Source organism: Pipra filicauda, unplaced genomic scaffold (genome assembly GCF_003945595.2).
Source record: "Pipra filicauda isolate LSUMZ 115617 unplaced genomic scaffold, ASM394559v2 scaffold5_size6683894_pilon, whole genome shotgun sequence".
Taxonomy (NCBI): domain Eukaryota; kingdom Metazoa; phylum Chordata; class Aves; order Passeriformes; family Pipridae; genus Pipra; species Pipra filicauda.
The window spans coordinates 4,892,439-4,912,631 of record NW_024104754.1 but is presented as its reverse complement, the minus strand read 5'-3'; the positions used below and the strand labels follow the sequence as shown (position 1 = coordinate 4,912,631).

Sequence of the window (20,193 nt, the reverse complement as noted above, 5' to 3'; positions counted from 1 at the left end):
AAATATACGTCAATGCCGAGCTGGACTCGATGATCCTTTTGTGGCCCTTCCAACTCTGGATATTCTGCGACTCCATGACTGCTGAAACACTGGTGGCCTCGCGGGTAGTCGACCCCTGCCTGAGGCACTATCAGCGGCCAGGGTTCACCTGTGAGCCCCTGGACTCGCTTTCAGCACGCACATGGGTGTACCTCCACAGAGCAAAGCACGAGTACTCTTATCCTAGCAGGGCTGCCAGCGCTAAAAACTCCGCATCGGGCTGACTCCCGCTTGTCCTACGCCGAGTACTGACCGCGGCCCCTCCGTCAGCGACGGGCCCGGGCCGGGCGGTGCCCCGGCCTGCGAGGCTCAGCGCCGGCACGGGCGCATTGTGTGCCGGCGGGGCGGGGCTCCGGGCCGGCTCCGCGAGGGGCGGGCGGGCGGTACCGCGGCTCCGCGCCCGGGGCGGGGGCGGCGCTGGGCCGAGGGCAGCGGAGCGGGGGCGGGCCCGCCAGCACCCGGCGCTCACCGTCTCCTTGCCGACGGAGGAGGGGTCGGAGCCGTCCGAGCCGCCCCCGTCCCCAGGGGCTGCCGCCGGGCGGGCGAGGCGGTGCGAAGCGGCCGAGGGCAGCCACCGCAGCCCGACTAGAGCGGGCGGGTCCAGGCTCCGCCCCGCGTCCTCCCAGCCCGGGCACCCGCAGCGCCGCACCGGGTGAGTACCCGCCTCGGGAGGGGGCTCTGCCCTCGCCGCAGCCCCGCGCAGCGCAGCGCAGGCCCTGCGGCCTGGCCGCGCTTTGTTCCCGGGCGGCGGCGGTGGCGCCGCGGGGCGCTCCGCTCCGCTCTGCTCTGCTTTGCTCCGCCGGGCGGCGGCGGCTCCCAGCCCGCCCGGGGGCTGCCGTGGCCCGGCCGTGCGGCAGGGCAGCCCCCCCGCCCCGCCCGCTGCCCTTCGGCGGGTCCCGCCGGCTGCTCCCGTGCCGGGGGCACGGGAGGTCGGTGCGGCCCAGGGGAACCCGCGCAACAGGTTTGGGTATTGTTCGTGCCGCCGCTACATACGTGGCGGGGGGGCTCCCCAGGGGGGCTCCCGAGGGGCCGCCGCCGGCGGAGCTTTTGCCTTTGTGCGGGCGCGGGAGGGCGGCGGCGCCTCTCGCCGGGCCCCGCCGCGGGTGTCACGGCAGGCTCGGGGGGGAGGAGAGGGCTCCGTGCACGGGGAGCGCACCGGAGGGAGACGGGGGCGGGAGCCGGCTCTCGGCTCGCAGATCCGCTTGGCTGCAGTGGGATTTTCCCGGTGCGCGGCCACTGGTCAGTCCGGCGGCGGGCTGGGGGGAACGAGTCACGGCCGTGTCACCGCCGCGGCGGCGGGCGCTCCGGGGTTTCTGGAAGCGCTGCCTGGTCGGGAAGCTGATTCACTGCTGAAGCCGTGGTTGCTCAGAGCCGTGGTTATCCTTGCTTTGATTTTTGACAGGTCTATTGTCTGTCAGTTTTGCCATTTCCCCCCGTAATTGTAGTGTCCCTTGCTACTCCCGAGCAGATCTTCTTAGCCAGGCAATTGTAGGAAGGCGATGCTCTAAAGCACCCTTTTTCTTAAAGAGTTTGAACGAGTGTATGGAAGCAAGAGTAGAGATAATTAGTGGAGAGTGGCTCTTTATTTTTTGTTTTGTAAGTTTTTTAATGAGCAGAATTGGTAAGGCTTATGTAGATATGTATTAATAGATGCTTTTTTCCGTTGTTCTCTCATCTTTCTTCATCCCAAAGGAAATGCGGACCAACATCCTCTCCGTTTTTAGTATTGCAATGCCTGCATTGTCCTAACAATTAGATCTTGATTTTGTTCACACATTAAAATTCCCTATGATGAAGAAATACTGTGGGTTTTCCCCCTTTTTCTCCATTGTGTGACATTGCCTGCTAAGATTCAGTGTATAGTAAATAATGAATACTGTTATTACATGATAGGATTACTGATGGTGATTAATTTTTGTGCTAATAGGGGTTCTCCTTTTTCTGAATGTGAGCTTTTATAGTCCTAATGCTATTGTCTATACCAAGCAGAAACTTAATACAGAGAAAAGGGGGAAGGTGAACCACAGAATAGAATCAAAGCTTGGTTAGAGAGGCCTGCTGCTTGCTGGTGAGGTGCTGATTGTGCTTTGCAACAAAAAAGCAACAAGGCAGAGCACTGGAACAGGCTGCCAAGGGATATTGTGGTGTCTCCTTCTCTGGAGATTTTCAAAACCTACCTGGACACCTTCCTGTGTAACCTGCTGTAGGTGACCCAACCTGGGCAGGGAGTTTGGACTAGATGATCACCAGAGGTCCCTTCCAACCCTAATAATTCTGTGATTGTGTGAAAACCTCCTGTCAAAACTAAGAGGAATTACAATGTGGTTTTTACTGATGGATTTTAGGATTTTGCACAATTCTTTGTCATAGATTGCTGCTTGAAGAATCCTGTAAAATCATCTCAGCCAACTGTTTTTCCTAATGTAGTATGCTAATAGATGATATTTTATTTGTAATTTAGTTGATCTGTAACGTCAGTTTTGCTAGAAATACAAGTTAAGAAATAGAAATAGATGTATTTTTAAATTTCTTGTAAGAAAAAGTGGTGTGATGTCTCCTGGAGTTGTAGGCTATAATTCTAAATGGGCTGTGGATTCATATTTCTCGGTAAAGTTTGCGTAAACAGGAAAAGTGTACATAGTTTTGTTATTTTCTGTCAACAGAATAAAGGAGTCAGCTGAAGTTCAGCTCAGTTTCAGTTGTCTGCTGCATGAGAGTGGTAGTAGGAAGGGGAACTGGAGAAACTTCTGGAAGGACTTTAATACAATGCTACATAGCTGTCAAGAGTCCTTAGGAATAGAACATAAAGAGGAACACCTTTATTCTCCAGTTACTATGGTTGGGTGGGGAAATACAGAACACCTTCGATAGGTAGCTTCTGATAAAATAAGCAGAGCCTACCCTAGAAATGATGTTGCAGGATTTCCACTGTGTCTGTACTCAAGCTGTCTTGAGCACTTGCTATTGATATTTTTGTTCCTGATCCATAGGTGTGTCCTCTTGCCTTCTCTCCGTCTTTTTGAGGCTGACTAGAAAACTTCCATTTTTTTTTAATTTAAAACTTACTGTTAGCAGTCATTACAGTAATTTAACTGTTAGTGTAAAACCATTGAAGCGTGTTTGTCATCTTGGCTTCACCTGTTATACAGCATAGGCTAATTTTGACTTCTTGGGTGGTGTTGGTGGATTTCATTTAGTGGGTGGAATTTGATCAAAGTTTCATGCAAGTCTTAAAGCATTTGCTGAGGTTTAATGTTTGATACTTATATGTTAATTCTGCATCTTCTAATACAAATAGGGACTATTTAAATTTTTTAATTCAAATTGTAATTTGCCTTTTTAAATTTTATAGCGGTGAGTAACGTTGTAGCAATACCTTCTTCCTTTTCACAAGAAAACCCACTAGCATTGTTGAATTTTCAGTTTAGCCTAAAACTCTGTGTAGGGTACCTCTGATTGAAAGCAGACCGCAAGGATTCTGGTTCTTGTTACTTTCCCGCTGCTTCCGGTGCTGCCTCAGGAGCATTGCCTGCTAATTGTAAACAATGTTGATGTCTACCATATGTTTTGGTGGGAAGTACTGGATTCCTGCTGTCCCACTAAACTCAAATGCCTAGCGTACAAGTATTTATGAATATATAATGGAAATGTTGACTCCCCTATCATGTAGCTCTGTAAGAAACCCTTGTTTTCAGCCTCCAAGGAAATAAAGTCTTAGATTGAGTATTAAAATCTAAAAATATAGTCAAATACTTTTTCATTTGAATTTGCAGAATCTGGGATCTGGAACTCAAACTTGTAACCCTAACAGACATTGCATTCCAGTACCAATGGTAAGTAAGATAAATCTCTTCCAAAAATGAGATCTCTCCAATTTTCATTTCTTTGTATTTGGTCCTTATGAAGCTTTAACACTGGTGAATAGACTACATAGAACAATATTTTTGCAGTTGGTTTTGTCAAAACTTATTTAGGTTTTATCTTGTGCCTTCATTAAGTTACTTGCTTTACTTTGTTTTCATTTTGTGACTTTTAAAAAAATCTATAAAAGGCGCTATAATATAACTAAAGCTGGAGTTATGTTACATAGTTTGTGCAGCCCTCAGTGCAGCCTGTGTTACTGTGTCCTGTGCGGTGTTGGTGTCTCACAAAGAGAGGAGTGTCTGTAAATATATTAGAAGATGCTTAAGCATAAGACTGGAGATAAGTGAATTCTAATTTTAAGAGTGTTCTGTGGTTGTGGGTAAGAGGAAGGAAAGAAGTTTTAAAAGGGTGGAGGTAATTGTTGCTGCTCTGATGGTGTTGATAAGCTTGTGTTGGAAGATACATGAGAGACTTGAGCACATTGATTGAGCAAATACAAAAATGCGTTGGCAAAGCTTTTTACTCTTAAGACTAAGAGTGAGAGATTTTTGAAGTAAGTAACTTTACAGCAGACTCTAAACAAGGAAGCAAGTTAAAATCAATCTGGAGTGTTGTTTTCCTGTTTTCAGGTGAGAAGATGAACTGCTGCATTTTGGACAAGCTGAAGTTTGGAATGCTGAGACATAAAGAACCCATTAAGAAGGAAATTACAATAGTTAAGAGGAGATGAAGGTATGACTTAGGGCTTTGCAGAATCAATGATTCAGGGGAGGTAGATGTAGTAGGCACATGAGAATTTAGAGCCAAGATAAACACCTGTGATGTTGGCAGAGCTGTATTTGAGATGTGCTCTTAGAGAGGTATCATGAAGGATAAGTGTTGACCAGACCAAGTAAGGCCAAGAAAAATTGTGTTGAAAGACTAAGACAAATGAATTTGATATTAACTTGATGTTTTGTTCACTAAACAATATCTATGGCCGAACTTGAGAAAATAAATCCCATTGTTGAGGAAAAGGATCAGGATGGACACATAATGCATAGATGCCAAGGGTTGTCTACTTATTGGTGTTGGTAAAAGTTATGCTTTCTTTCTAATCAGTATACCTGCAATGCAGGTTGTCTGTTTTCTCTCTGCTGGCATTCTGTTTGCTAATTCTTTCATTTTGCATTCTAATTTGACCCTAGAAAATAGTGTAACTGAAAAGTGTATAAGTGTTGCATCTATGCAGGATGCTGCAGGTAGCAGTTTAGAAAGCTTGATTTTACGTTCTCTGAAATGTGTGACCACTTATTTGTTTATTTTTCAGTAGTGGAATGTTACATGTTTTATTTTGAAGGGATAGGAGAGAGGGAGAGGTGCTGTGGTTACCGCAGGTGGTTGCTGTGGCAAATTTGTGATTTGCAGTTGAAATGTTCAGAATTTTTATCCTGAGTAAAAAAACTGAAGACATTCATCAAAGTGAAGGCAAGATTTATTTCTCTTGCACACACTAGTTCAAGGACAGCTCAGATAATGATTTTTGCTTTGTAAAGTAGTGAATTAATGTATTTCTGAAACATTTAGAAACTTAAAAATATGAACAAGATATTTATGTACCAGATCTGATATATTTCAATCTCTTGTACTTTCATGTTTGGTTAACATTAGCAAAATTCTGAAGTTATTTATTTATTCTTTATGAAGGAGTTTTTATTATTATCATCCTCATTGTGTCTACCTTGTGCATTGAGGAGGAGGCAACACACAACTGTAATATATTTGATTTTTTGATGCAGAGGAAATTGTGCAGGATGTTTCAAGGTCCACACAAAATCTTACTCTTGAGCTGGAAATACTTTGGTCATGTATCAAACCCAAAGTTTTAGAGATTTATAAATAGTCTTTTTATTAGTCCCTTGTTTGTTTTCTTCTTGTTTTGTGTCAGTTTTCTCCACCTAAAGGAGGACTGCTTTTGTGTCTGCTACACTTTTGTCTACACCTTAATTTTCTTTTCAAAAAATAACTTATCCTTTCATACCCCTGCCACTCAAGATGGCTTTCAGTTTAGAGCAGCATTTCTTTTTGCTTCTGTTCAATTGAGTGTCACTATACTGAGCTGAGAAGTGACTCCCGTGGCCCTGAGCCATATGCACTTGTAGCCAATGCCGAATACGTGTATTGTTATGAAGCTGTAGATTGTTTTCTTATGTAAGTGTTGTAAAAGGAACAAGAAGTTCTAATCTTGCACCCCAGAGGAAAGTGTGTTTTCATTTGCTCCAGACTGCCAGCAGTTGTACTCATCAGTACAGCTGTTTGACTTTGTCTTTTGACTTGGCTGCTTATGGCCTGGACTGTCCAGTCTCATTCCTCCTACTGCCTTAGTTCTTTTTATGAAGTACTGAAGGCAGAAGAGCTCTCTGATCTCTCATCACAAACTGGTTTTGGACAGTTCCTTAAATAACTGGTGATAAGATATTCGTTTTTGCAAGCATTTAAGACTTGTTTATTTGTTTTGGTGGGGGTTTTTTGTTTGTTTGTTTGAATAGAGGGAGCTAGAAGAGGAAGAGGAGTATATAGTTGGATTTTACTGTTTGTTGCTTATTTTTCTTCCCTGCAACCTATGACTCAAAAACTATTTCTGTGGGATAATTTGCAATCTGTTTGATTTCTGTATTATTTCCACATGACTTTTGATTAAGCAAAATTTTAAGAGGTAAGCATAAGATTTTTTTTTTAATAGGTCTTAGACAAGTGTGACAAAGAAGAGCAAATGTCTCAGCCATGCTTTGAACGTAGCATGTCAATTGACCTATTGCTATGTAGAAAGTGGTGGAAGAAGCAGCCTCTCAAATTTCGTAATTTTGTGTATTCTGTGGTAACTTGATAGTGTTAAATGAGTTGGGACTATACCAGATGACTGCAGCTTCTGCTGGTTCGACTGCCTGTTGCAAGGGAGGGAGGGTAGATTGGTCTTCTGTTACCTGTGTAACACCCTACAAGGGCAAGTGGTAGGGTTGTGCAGGAAGGTAAATATGGTGTCTCTCACTGTAAATATGACAGAAAAGGGAATATGGAGATGCATCCAAAACCTGTGACTTATTTTCTCTACTATTCTAGATTAAAGAAGCCTAAAAGCCGCTGTAACTTAGCGGAGACCATGTGTGTTTGGCTTGGACTGAGGCTGGAAAGGGTAGAAAACTCTAGCAAGCTATCATTTTGTATGTCACCTGTTGTAGCATCATTATGAACGTCTGTGTGTATTTCTTTGGGTTGGAGCAAGCCTGCTCTCTGTGAACATGGCCTGTGAATCCAAGGAGTGCTCTTCTTTGAAGTGTGCTAATTGCTGCACAGTATCCTGTGGCTGACCTTGTTGTATGGAAAGACTGAGGTGTTGGTATTGTGTTTCACAGCTGTACATGCAGATGTTATTGTACATCCTTAGTTATATTTTTTTCTGTGCTTGGTACTCTTCCTTCTTTTCTCTCCCTCTGGCTTTTGCTTGAAGTCTGAGGAAAAGCTCTGCCATTCTGTGAAATGAATAGTTGACTGAGATCAAAGTTAAAACTCAGGTGCACGATGTCTTTCTTCTCAGATGGCATAACCTCTTATTCAACTGTTCTCCATTTGCTGGTTTGCTATTCATTATATTGTTCATCACTTTTTTGTTGCTCATCTTTTTATTTCACTTTTCACAGAATGTTGAGGAGTTGAAAAAAGGGTGGGAAACAAATATGAAAGATGGGTTAAATAGAGGAAGTACTTAACAGACAGCTCTTCCAAATTCTATTGTTAGTTATAATTAAAAGACAAAGCCTGTTATGAGGTAAGACTCAAACCTTCAGGTGAAAATGGAGCAGAAGAATTGGAATTTTTCCAAGCTTAAATTTGGCATGGGCGTGCCAATGTGCTTTTGGATCATGGCCTAGCACGCTGTTAACCCCACCTTTAACCCAAATCAGAGCACATTTTCAGTCTGTCCATTCAACTGCCATAGCAAGTTACTGAGTTACACTAACTGTGTATGTGTAATGGAAATGACATTGTGTGGTTGCTTTTTGCTTTAAACTAGCTTACATACTCATGACATCTACTGAGTCTATGGTTTTTATTTTCTTAATACTTTAGTGTGAATTAGCAGGTTATAGAAGATCAGGAATATTTTCATTGTGTACAACTTCAAAATCAGACATAAAACTCAAGTATGCTTTTTTTATTGATAGTTTTTACAGATAGTAAAAAAAAAATACAAAAGTGGTTGAAAAAGCAAAAAGTTTAATTTGATCTTCCCTGAATATCTGGAGTTACCTTCTTTCCTGAGGTCTTAAAGGGCTCTAATGTTAAATATTTATTACTGCTGTTCGTAATATGTTAAAGTCAAACACTGCATTTTAGTACATAAGCTGATATTCATCTGTCGTGTTTTATTATTATTTTGAAACTGTCCAGCTGAGTAGCTCAGTTTCATGTGCTTTTTAATTGAAGACAGCATTAACTAATGAATATTTACAGCCTTTTCCTATTTTTTGGGGCAGGTTTGTTTTTCTTAAGTTACCCTGGGACATCAGCCCTGGAGACACCTTTGTTTGTGTTTTCTCTTAGTGCAACTTAACTGTGGGAGAGATGACATCCTTTAATGTAATTTTTAAAGGAAGGTGAAATAATGATCTACGTAGGTAATTGTGATATTCAGCTTTCTCTGTCTTTCACACCTGGGTTTTATTTCTGTGTGGGACAGATGAACTTGTTTTAAGCTGATGCAGCGAAAGAGTGGAGTAAGGCTTTGTGGGTTGAAGTTAGCATCTGGAAAAGCCTGCATGATGGCTTCAGAGAGTGAAGTTGTTAATTTTGAAGATCTGCAATTCAGAAGTTGATTTTAAAAGAAAAAGTATTTTCATCCTGTATGATTTGAGGCTTTTTTTTCCCTCGTACTTCAGAATGTCTATTGTTATTTGTGCTATTGTTTGTGCCTGGACTTGCAAGCTGCTACAGTTTTGAATGTAGCTGCCCATCTGCTGCTTGGTTATTTATAGGCAGATTTGTGGAGCTCCTTCTAATCTCTCAAGTCTTCAAAAACATTAATGAATTAAACATCACAATACTCTTGTAAAAAGAGAATTAGATGGAGGGACTGAATGGAGACTAAAAAGGATAAATGACTTGCTGAAAGCCACATGTATATTTCATAGCAGAACAGCGAATAGGAACCAGATTTTTTTTCTTACTTTTAGTCCTGTGGTTAGCAGACCAGCTACAGAGTTTTATGTGATACATGATAAGGGAATGAAGAAAGTACTCGTTCTCTGAAACTTGCAAGAGGTGCTCGTGAACGGTCTAACCCATTTAAAGACCTTGCACCATGTACTGAGAGTATTAAATGTTTCAGGTCTAATGAATATGAATAAGCATATTTATATTAATTCTCATTAAGCCTGAATTTGTTTTGATTATTTTTGATAGATGGTATCCACTGGGCTGCTTAGAAAGAAAACACCTGTTACTTGCAGGGCAGCTTTTCTCTGACATCTTACTTCCAGCCATCCAGTCAATGGGAGTCTGTCAACTTGTCCCTCTGCCCTCTGTCTTTAATAGACTTTTAGAATGGTTTTAAACAGAGTCTGGACATTGGTTCTTATTTTTTTTAATGAACCGACATTAAGGATGGGTAGCACAAAATGCAGGTGATATTGTTCATTCATCAGAAATTCTGCTCTTTTATGATAAGTTACTCATAGTTCTTATTGTGTGTGAATTTTGTGGATTTTTTTTTTAATGAACTTCTGAAATTTTAGACTTCGTGGAGTAAAACAATGTACTTTACGGTCTTTCCAGAGCCTAGAAATGGCAGAGGATGCAGCCTACCAAGTTACAATTTGATTTCACATTGGAGTGCAACCTGAAATATCATTTGTCTTTTTACCTGTTCTGTAATTTTTTAAACTATTTGTTTACTGTCTTCCCAACCTCCCATCCCCTCAATATATACATTTTTCATCTAAATATTGAAGAGAATTTTCTCCATAAGTAGTATTAGTTTCTACTTGTCAAGGGGATTGGAAGAGTTTTCTATTCTGGAACAGATGTTCTGGAACATCTTTCAGATGTTTAGGTTTGAAATACAAATATTATGTGAATTTAGTGTTGCCACCTTTCTGTGGAAATTCTCAAAAGAATGAATGCATTGTTGGGGACTGACATTACTATACTGATTAAAAAACCAGAAAGGTTAGGTAGTTCTAAACAAGTCCAGTGAGGTTCTTCAGTGTGTATGCAGGAAACATGTTAAATGAAAGAACTACAAGGTTTACAGTTTGGCATATGGCATTTCAGTTGGCAAAGTAGGCTGCAGGTGGGCAATTTCTGAAATTCAGCAAACAAATTTAACCTCTTTAATTTGTTTTGTATCTGTAAAATTCCAGGATATAAAAGTTATGTCTTTGGAAGTGATAAAATGCAGCTTCTGAAGAATTTCACTTTCCTCAAGTGAAATCTGTTTTCTTCAGTGCTTGTTTTTGTTCTGTAGCTTTTTTCTATTTAATGAGTCCAAATGGATTTTTTATTAATGAATAGACACTGAATCTGTTTCTTTCAGCTAAACAGTGGTACAGCTTTGAGCAGCAAATCGCTCTTTCCTCATGCTAAATTGAGAGCTTGATGGACAGTTTTAAGAGCCTGTCATTTTGTCTTTCTCCAAACAAATCAAAGTCTTTACATGTTATTTGTTGGTCTAAATACACTTGGATCTGCTTTTAAGCAGTGTACCTTTTGGTAGCTCCCAGTGGAAAGTAGATGCCAGCTGTCTTGAAATTGTTTCACTTTCCAACATTAAAAAAAGACATTTTGTTTAATTCATCCTGAGATTCTCTGGAGTGTTAAAGGATGCTCAACTTATTTTTTAAACGTGAAGATTTTTTTTCTGGTATGTTCTGATAGCCTGCTCTGATGAGTTTTCTTCTAGATGAATCCCAATGGAGCTTTCACAGAAGAGAGGTAATTGTAAAATTTAAGAGTTTCTGGAACAAAGGCCCGGTGTTTGGACTGATCAGCAATTGTTGTAATTGCTCTGACTCACCTCCCTCCACTCTGAACAGAATGCTTCATTTGGTTCCAGGAAATACTGAATAAAAGAACTATTTTGATCCATGGACAGTGCCACTACTGTGGCAGAAAGCCAGGCAGTGCTTTCACATTAAACAAATAGGTCTTTTCAGAACCACAAAGAAACATCTCCCCAGAGTCAGTAAGTTGATGCAAACTTTTGTTCATATGAGAAAGTATGAAGATAAAGTGTGTGTAGGTTTGAACTTTACTCCTTGATTATAATAAAGAGACATTTGTAATAATTTTTAAATATAACTTGGGGAGGAGAGGGAAAAATCATTCAGGTACACTTTCCACATCTAAAAAAAATAAAAATAAAAAAAAGTCCTGCCAAAGTTTAATAGCTTACACTGAGTGGTTTGAGAGACAGAAATGATTGCCTGAGTAATTCTTGAATTTTGTGATTTATGCAACAAATAACGTACAAATTTTTGTTCAAAGCATAAAGATAGCTTTAATAGGATGCTTTTCTGAGTAATTGTTTGAAGTGCAGGCTGTCTTGGGACTCAGTTTCCTGAAAGAACTGAAATTTGTTTGTTTCCTTCTGTAACATTTCAAATGTGAATATATAATTGGCAAAACTGACAAATATGGAGATTTTGAGATAAGAGATTGGAGTGAATATTGTGACACATTACACATTGGAACAGGTAGAGACAGTAAAAAGTTGTTGAAATATTTTTTTCTGTTTTATAGTAATATAATAATAATTTTTTTTTTTGTTTGTAATGAAGCTCATTGTTTTAACATGAAAATGAATAACTATTCTGTTTTATCTCAGGCTCTCTATCTGAATTTCTCTGAGTTTGTTGGGGTTTTTTTTCTCCTAGATCATTTATAGTTTTGATTCAGTTAACTTCCCCCATGCCAGGAAAAAACGTTCTATTTGTGTGCATGAATGCTGAAGTATCCAGATGGAGAACTCCAGGTTGCAGTCTGAAGCCCTGTGTCTGGAATGAAAGAAAAAAAAAACCAACTTGATCTCTTTTTTATTTTGACTGGATACTGGTGCATATCTTGGAATTGTATTTTTGTGCAGAATTAGGTTTTTTAATTAAATGGATTGATTTGTGCAAGTGTGAACTCAAAGTTACAAGCAGACACCAGTTGCTACTTCGTGTAGGCTGGAAGAGGAGGTTGCAGTTCAAGCATCCTGTGGGTTTGTCAATGAAACACAGAAGCTTAATCACAGTAAATTGCTGTTCACAATGCAATAAAAATGGCATGAGGGTAGGAAGGAGGCAAAAGGAGCAGAAGCATTTCCAGGTATAGGTTAAACATGGTTATTCAGGCTGTTGGATGCTTTTCTTCAAATGGAGACCTGCTAATGGCAAGATAATGGCAGTGTCCTGACATACATGTAGCATAACATATTTAGAGAATTACTATATTCTTGGTAACATGAGTGAGACTGTGCAAAAGTACAGTCTTGTTTGCACTTATTTTACATCTGAATGAGCAAACAGATGATCTACCTGTAAATTAATTGCAGTTTAATAAGATTGGGAAATGGGACTTCTGTATAAATTATCTAGGTGTCCTTGGTTGAGATTCTGCATTGGTTTCTGTGGTTGGATTCTTTGTTCCCCCCCAGTGAGGAGAAAGAAATGTTTAACTGATTATTCGCATGGATAAAGACATATGATAATGTTTTTTCTTAAGTTTTTACAATACTTTGGATTTTGGTTACAATGTTCTGTGCTTCCTTCAGAAAAGTACAAAAGTGTTGTGTCCAGTGCTCACTGTAGTGAAACACAGCATTTAATTTCCCATGCTTGACAACTTTTAACTTCTTGTGTTTCAGAGCTGTGAAAATTATCTGAAGTAGAATGGAAGCTTCAGTAATATTACCCATTCTGAAGAAGAAATTGGCTTTTCTTTCAGGTATGATTTCAGTTTTCCTCAGCTGGTTCCTCCCTGCATAATTTGGATGGTATATTTAAATTGGTTATTTGTATTTGCTGGATGTATTTAGCGGAAATACATTGTCGGTTAGTACTTTGTCACATTTCAAAAGAATCTCTGAAACTTTTAATCTAGTAGCCAAGCTATTGCTGTTGGCATTTAGGACTTGGTTTTGCTGTAGCCTGTAACTCAACCCAAAAAGTTGTTGACAAGAAGTCAGTCCATATATAAAAGAGTGATAATATAGCAAACATCCAAAAATAATGCTTTCTGTTTTTTTTTAACGTGGTTTAGAAATACGGAGTGAATATTTTCAGGATTTTCTTTGGAAAATTTTTCCTTCGTTTTTACCCATCTTTTCTCCAACATAGAAACAGGTGGAAACAGAATTAGCCATGCACTGCAACAGTTTGATTATTGCCAAGTAGTTAATTCAGGAAAGTAATTATGCACTGTAATTATCCTTGTATTTATTAAAACTTCTTGAATCTTAGTTTGAAGATAACTTTCTTCTCCCCATGCCAAGAAAAAAAAGGAAGGGAATACTTGAAATGATGAATGACATTCTCTGCTGTCTGGTTTCACTGCTGTCATAGATAGCTGTGTTTGTTCTTGGTGTTTGATGGTCTTATTTAGTGTAGGTAGGTAACTTGCAGAACACTTGTCAACTTCACAAATTGAAGTGTTGCCTTAAATGTTCTTCTGGTTTAGTTTATTTTAGTTTATTTTTTTAATTAGTCTAGTTTAGCCAGCTCCAGTCACTTAAGAAGTAAAACCTGTTCTTTTTGTTGATAGAATATTTTGCTTTGAATTTGCCTGCTGTTCCCAGCAATTGCAAATCAAACAATTCCTGTTTAAAAACAAATAAGCAAACCCCTAAAACTCAATTCACATTAAAGCCTGGAACAGTGGGGAGTTTCTTCCAGAGGAACAGCAGATGTGTAGTATGGTGGCTGTTCAGTATTCTACTGCAAGGGGAAGTTTTCACTAACTAGAGTGCATTTTCAATTTGCAATTAAATCTGCCTGATCCGTTTTGAAATACAAACATTCTTAGTGGAAAGTAATATTATTGAGTGCATTTTAAATGTTAGGAACCTTTCTGAACCTACATATTTCTAAGTAGGTTTGATCTTTTTGGAATTGGTTGGTATTAATGGATGCTTTAATGTAATGAATGGTAAAGATTCATGCACTAGGTTTTTTTTAGTGTTCCTCAGTGTAAGTAAAGGAACTTGACAGAGAAATCAGTTCATCATGTCTCTTTAAATCAATTTTACTCCATATAGTTTCATAAGTGAAAACATACTAATGATTAAAAACGTATCATCAGAAAAATAATATTTTAGGAAGGCATACTGCAGTGCTTATATGCTGAAATCCCTTGGCATTTTTTGAGGTAAGTTGGTACACATAATATTGATCCTGCCTTTTTCTGGAAGCAAAACAGTGGTTTCTAATGGAGCAGTGTCTCCTCAGATTTAGAATCCATGGCTGTGTAGGTTTCTTGCTGGTAGGTCATTACAAATAGCAGGGGAAAAGAGACAAGCTACTAACTCAGCAAAAAACCTTGAACAACCACTTTGGTGCAAAATTAATTTTTTTTTTTTTTTGTGATGCTCTAAGTTCTTTTCCTTAACTTAAATGTATTTTCAGTGTAGCAACGTTTACAAGCTGGGGGAAAACCTGTCAGTTGTTACACAAGGTGACTTGTAAGGAACTAATAATTTAGATAATTGTCGTGGTCTTTTTGCGAAATGTCAAGAGATTATATTTTTGGGGGTTTGAGTTGCGTTTTGTTTAGTCAGTTCAGCAAATGCTGTTTAAATCCAAGTATTTTTCCTTCCTTTTCTCTGCTTCTTCACTCCAATTTTCAGGCTTTCTGCCATTCAGAAACAGAGAAGGGTGGACAATTTGTAATAACTCTTGTTTAAACTGAGACACAATCTTAATTTCTGCAGAAAGCATCTGTCCATTTGTCCTTTCTCATACATCATCACTCTTTAATTCTTCTGTTTAGAAATACAGTTATTAAAAAGTGTGTTGCTGTTTTCCAGCAAAAATTCTCTCCCAAAAAAGAGAAAGGGAGGGGAAGACGACTATTGCAATGGGTGACTGAAAGCAGTCGGTCCTTTATGAAGATGTGGAAAATGTGTGTGTATCAGTGGATTTTTAAAACTCTTTGGAGAGTTTGCAAAGCTTTGGAAACAAGGAAAAAAACCTGTTGCAATTAAGTGTCCAACATGTTGTGCAAACAGTGTTTGTTCCTTATCTTGCCTGCATCTCGTGGATGGGGAGAATTCTTATCAAATTATGTCAATGTATGTGTATACATCTTGCAAGCATTACTGTGCTCATGTGGTTTGTCTTATTTCTGCACAGCTATTACTATTCTGTAAAAAGTTGTTCTTACTGATTAGATAGAACTTCAGTTCTACCATTATTCAAGAACTTCTATGAGGCAAAAGCATGATTTAATTGCTTTAACAATGTGAGTTGCACAATTTGAGAATAAAGATGTTCTTTCTCAGGTTATGGAAATTTACTTTCCTTCTTTTTCATCCCAAATAAACCTGTGAGTATAGTTATCTTTGTACAGCTTTTCTAAATTATGGAGAAAATTGTTTAGTAACTGACTCCTACATGTGCTTAAATGTGTTGTGATTGTTTTGTTTCCTTAATAAAATGGATAATGTATTAAAACTTACTGTTGCCAATATTGTTTGTGTAACTTTTACCAGAAAGGTTTGAAAATGCATGTGAAAGATTAAGGCAACTGGTTGGAACTATTTATCTTAAAGAGATGACTGTTACCTGTTTGTAAGTAGGTTTAGAAATAGTTGTGTGTTTGACTGAATTACCAATTTCGAGTACCTGCCATGGGCAGCCTGTGTGGTACAAAATCCTCCTTTGTGTTGTCAGTGTTTCCAGGAGCTCCAGCTGGAGCTTTTGGGTACATGTTCACCTTGGAAGCTGACTGGGTTTCTGGTGGGCTGGTAGTGTAGAAGGTCTAAGAGATCCTTTTTAACAACATAATCTAGAGATACAAAAATAATGCTTCTGGAACACTTGGTTTGTGTTGTTTATATTGAAAGTATTAAATGAAAAACTGTGACAGCTGTGGATGTGGGCTATGCTCTGAAGTGTTGGTGATGTCTTAGATATCAATGTGGTGAATGAATCCTCACAACTGAGAGGTGAAATGTCAGTTGAGATTTTCACGGCAACTTTAAGGATTGCTTTTGTGATGTATTTTGAGACTACTTAATTAAAAAGTATTTATTTTACCTTAAACTCATCACATTAACTTTCTAATTACTTTGTCGTTCTGAAATAGGAGGGAAGGACAGAAGAAGTGGCCTCATTCTGACAATTCCATTATGCCTTGAACAGACGAGTATGGATGAGCTGAGTGTCACACTAGACTATCTTCTGAGTATACCAAGGTGATTTGAAAGGCATTCAGAGTTGCTTTTTCTTCCAGTGGTGGACGGGATCTTTCTAATTTTTTTTAAATTTTCATTTGCTTTTCAGTACCAAATTAATTTTACATAAATGTTTGTCTAGAATGTGATACTGTCTGACTGAATTAAAAATACACATCCCGGTGAGCTAAGGGATATGTACTAAGGCTTGCCTTTGTCCTTCCATTCTGTATATCTGGCTTTTTTGTTTGTTTTATCTTGTGTATTTCTATCCTCCTTTGTTGGGATAGCTTTCATAATTTCTTTTAAATGACAATGCACTTAAATTACAAAGTAAATTAGGTCAAACACCTAAATTTGCAAAGGTAATGTTTCTGAAAGTAAAATAGCTTCCTCCTCTTTCTTTGTTATGTGCCTAATCTTTGTAGCTTGTAGTGCTTCAGTGTGCACTGTCTAAAAATACACAGTCTTACTGAAGTTAGTGATCAACTTAAATGTTTAAAATTAAAATACTGCTTAAATGTGCTGAATGACGACTTGAGTACCCTGTCATCGATACCTTGCTGTAAAATCATTGTTGAATCAAGTTCTGTGCATGTGGCACTGCAAGCTTATAGAGACAGTTTTTGGTCCTGACTTAGTTACCTACATTTCTTTTTTTCTTAATATCCAGAGATTGATCTTTATCATAACTTTGTTTTGTTCTCTTGTCCCACTGATTTAAAAAGGAAAGAAGCCTCTTGGATAAATGCTTGGTTTTGTATCCCTTTAAATTTCTCTTCTGGAAACAGAGCAACAGTGGCATAACTAAAGACTGTTCAGTGTACTTTGCTTAGTGTAATCTATAAATAGTTTTAAAACACAATTAAAGGATCCAATTTTTTTTTTTTTTACTTAAGGCTTTAAAAAATTCTGATTGGTGAGAGAGAAGCAAAAAATAAATTTAGATTACTTAAAAATAAAAACATCAATAGGTATATGGGTATATTGCACAATATTTTAGTTGTGGAAACTTTAGGGTTTTTCAGACAGCTTTGTTGTCTTTTGTAAAGTGATGAAAATACCAAATGATCATCCACACAAGTCATCTCATTGACTTAAGGGCTTGGCCATATTTGTGGAACAGATGTAGGCATTCTTGTTCTAGTAAGCATTAATTATTCCACAGTCTCATCCTGATGTGTGTCTTTACATATATTAGTATAACAATAACTGTCTAAAAACAGAACCAAAGTACTCTTTGTACTCAGTAGAAACTGGGAAATCTGTTTGAAAATGAAGTCAGTGTTCCCACATTTAATGTTCTGTTTGTCAGTTGTGGAAAAAATGACCTCCCTTTTATGGTGGCAGTATGGAAAAGTCATTGTTTTGGTTTGCATGTTGTTCTTCAATGGGAAATGCAAGCCTTTTGGCCCAAGCACTTGCCTTTTTTGTTCTGGAAAGAACCATGTTTGAAAAAAGGAGGGGTGAAGGAGGGATGTTGCCCCAAGTTTAGATAGCTGTCCAGGAAACATTAATGCTACTTTTTCCCCCAAGTTCTATGTGTAAGGTAACCTTTTAATTCAGTTGTGTGTGATGTACATTGTAACTGGTTCGAGATTTGTGTTCTGGTGTTGATGGCTGGCTGCATCCAAAATTTGAGAAGCGTAACTGCTTAAACTGTCTTGGGTGGAATTTCTTTGGAGTGTGTGTATAAAGCCATTCTGAAACTTCAGACATTTTATTCCTGGTATTGAGGTCTACTTTTATGCCTTTCTTTGATACTATTTAAAATTCTCAGATTCTGAAGTGGCCTCTTCAGAACTGAAAATAATAAAAGTAGCAATGTTATGCTGTTGTCTGTGTATACCAAAGTTTGCTTCCTTTGTTGTATCCTCTGTATTGTGGCTCAAATCACCAAGCCTTTTTTTTGTTTTGTTTTAATTATTCTAACTTGCATACAGACATTTATGTTTGTATTGGCTGAACTTTTCAAAAGTGGTAGCTCACTTCTGAATATGGTTGGTTGTATGTTTTGTTGGTTCCTAGGTTTTTTTAATAGGTTTAGTAGTAGAGAAGAGCAGATGCTAATACTGCTAGATTCCAGTGAGCCTAAGGAAGTCACGTCTCTAGACGCTGTAGTAACACTATTTATCTTGTTCTTAAAAGCAGTGGTAATGTGCCTTTTGAGTTGATTCTGATTAAACATTGCAGTCATGAAGCCTGAATGTTCAGACTGCTTCCAGAAAAATCTTGGATGTTGTCTTAGAGGTTCCTTAAAACCAAAAGCATTCTTGGACTGGCAACCAACTTTGTAATTATTTTTTCCTAAATAGACTAGTAAGGTACCTTTTTTCCTTTTTTTTTTTTTTTTTTTTTTTTTTTAATTCTAGGACAAAAATTTGTCTTCCACCCCTACGTGATGAAGCTCAGCTTAAACATGAAATAAATAACAGTTAAATTTGTTGGTGTGAAACATAATGCTTACTGTTACATGCAGGTTGCTTTTTTATTTTTAAGAGGATCGCAGAAATGTCTTTGATTTCTAATTGCAGATTTGGGTAGTAAAGATTACATAATGCTTTCCTCTACATCATGTAAATGTAGTGGGTTTTAGTTGCTTATAACTTTGCCAGACACAAAAATTTCAACCTGGGGCATGATATCTGGTGTGATAACTAATGCTAAAACACGGGCTCACTTCCATGTCCGCTTTCGGATGCTCCTGTGCTGGTTGTGAGAAGATAACGCTTCCCAGATGTTGGTGATATCCAGAGGTTGTTGCCACCATTGAACATTGTCCAGCTGTTGTGAGCACCTTGTTGCCAGCTTCAGTTTGAAATGAGCTGGGAAGGTTTTTGTGGAAATGCACAGAGAGGAAAGTTTTCACTGTTTTCTCCCATTTGGTGTTTGAGCGGAAGTACCTTTGAACTTTTGGCTTTGCAGCTGTTTTTAGCAGGTGGTGTTTTTTGGTTTGGTTTTTTTTTGGTTTTGTTTTGGGGTTTTTTTGTTGCAGTATACACAGACTCAAATGTTATTAGAAGGAAAAGAGATTATGTCAGTCTAAAATGCTCTTTCTTGTAGATCTATATGCAAAGTTTCTGTCCTGTAGAGGCTTTTTGTGCACTGAAATTCTTAGTTCATTTGTTCAGGAAAGAAATTTAAGCATGTTTAGATGGTTTCCTGTTTGGATATGCATCAGGTGATATGTAGCTCTATCCTCAAATCTGTGTCAATTCAGAAGTAACCTTGTGAAAACTCACATCCCTTTGTTTTCCATACAACACTGTAATTGATCTGTTTTCTGAGGCTTTTCTGGAGTTTATAGTTATGAAACCTTTTCAGAGTTGCTAAAGTTTAAAGAAATACTTCTATTATGAAATAGAAGTGCTACTGGAAAATTGTAATTTGCAGTTCCTATTAATATGCTGGAGCATTAAAATTCAAAGTTATTTTATGAATAAGTAGACTTAAGGTTTGTAAGACAGCATTTTTATAAAGAAAAAACTATGTAGTTGTATTTTACGTGAGCTTGAAATCCAAAGTCATTGTGATAAGACACTTGTTCAAAATTTTTTCTAATTTTTTTTCTTCTTTTAGTGAGAAGTGTAAAGCTAGGGGATTCACTGTGATAGTGGATGGCAGAAAGTCTCAGTGGAACGTGGTAAAGACAGTTGTGTTGATGCTACAGGTAAATAAATTTTATACATTCATAGTTGACTGAGTTTTATAAATGTGAACCCAATAACTGTGCTATTGTAGAGGCAGTAATTTCTTCATTGAGATATAGATATTTTATAGTCTTCTAAAATAACCAAATGTGGTTCTGTGACAGAGTTCTGTGCAGGAAGAAATTCTGAAAAGCAGATGATACAACTCACTCAAGTGAGAGACAAATTCTT

General features: G+C 38.5%; 1 protein-coding gene across 5 annotated transcripts in view; it reads left to right on the top strand.

Annotated features, from left to right (window-relative positions):
* Positions 1-485: 485 nt before the first annotated feature.
* Positions 486-20,193, top strand: part of SESTD1 (SEC14 and spectrin domain containing 1) — a 54,974-nt gene continuing 35,266 nt past the window's right edge. The window contains exons 1-6 of one of the 5 annotated variants that reach the window (XM_027731393.2): positions 486-691; positions 3,813-3,872; positions 4,533-4,635; positions 12,788-12,867; positions 16,225-16,333; positions 19,892-19,982. In XM_027731393.2, coding sequence (XP_027587194.2) covers positions 12,813-12,867; positions 16,225-16,333; positions 19,892-19,982 — 255 coding nt within the window. In that variant the 5' untranslated portion in view covers positions 486-691; positions 3,813-3,872; positions 4,533-4,635; positions 12,788-12,812. Of the gene's footprint in view, positions 692-817; positions 1,001-3,812; positions 3,873-4,532; positions 4,636-12,787; positions 12,868-16,224; positions 16,334-19,891; positions 19,983-20,193 lie in introns of those variants that run through there. The other 4 variants (XM_027731389.2, XM_027731390.2, XM_027731391.2 and 1 more) reach the window with 4 other exon arrangements.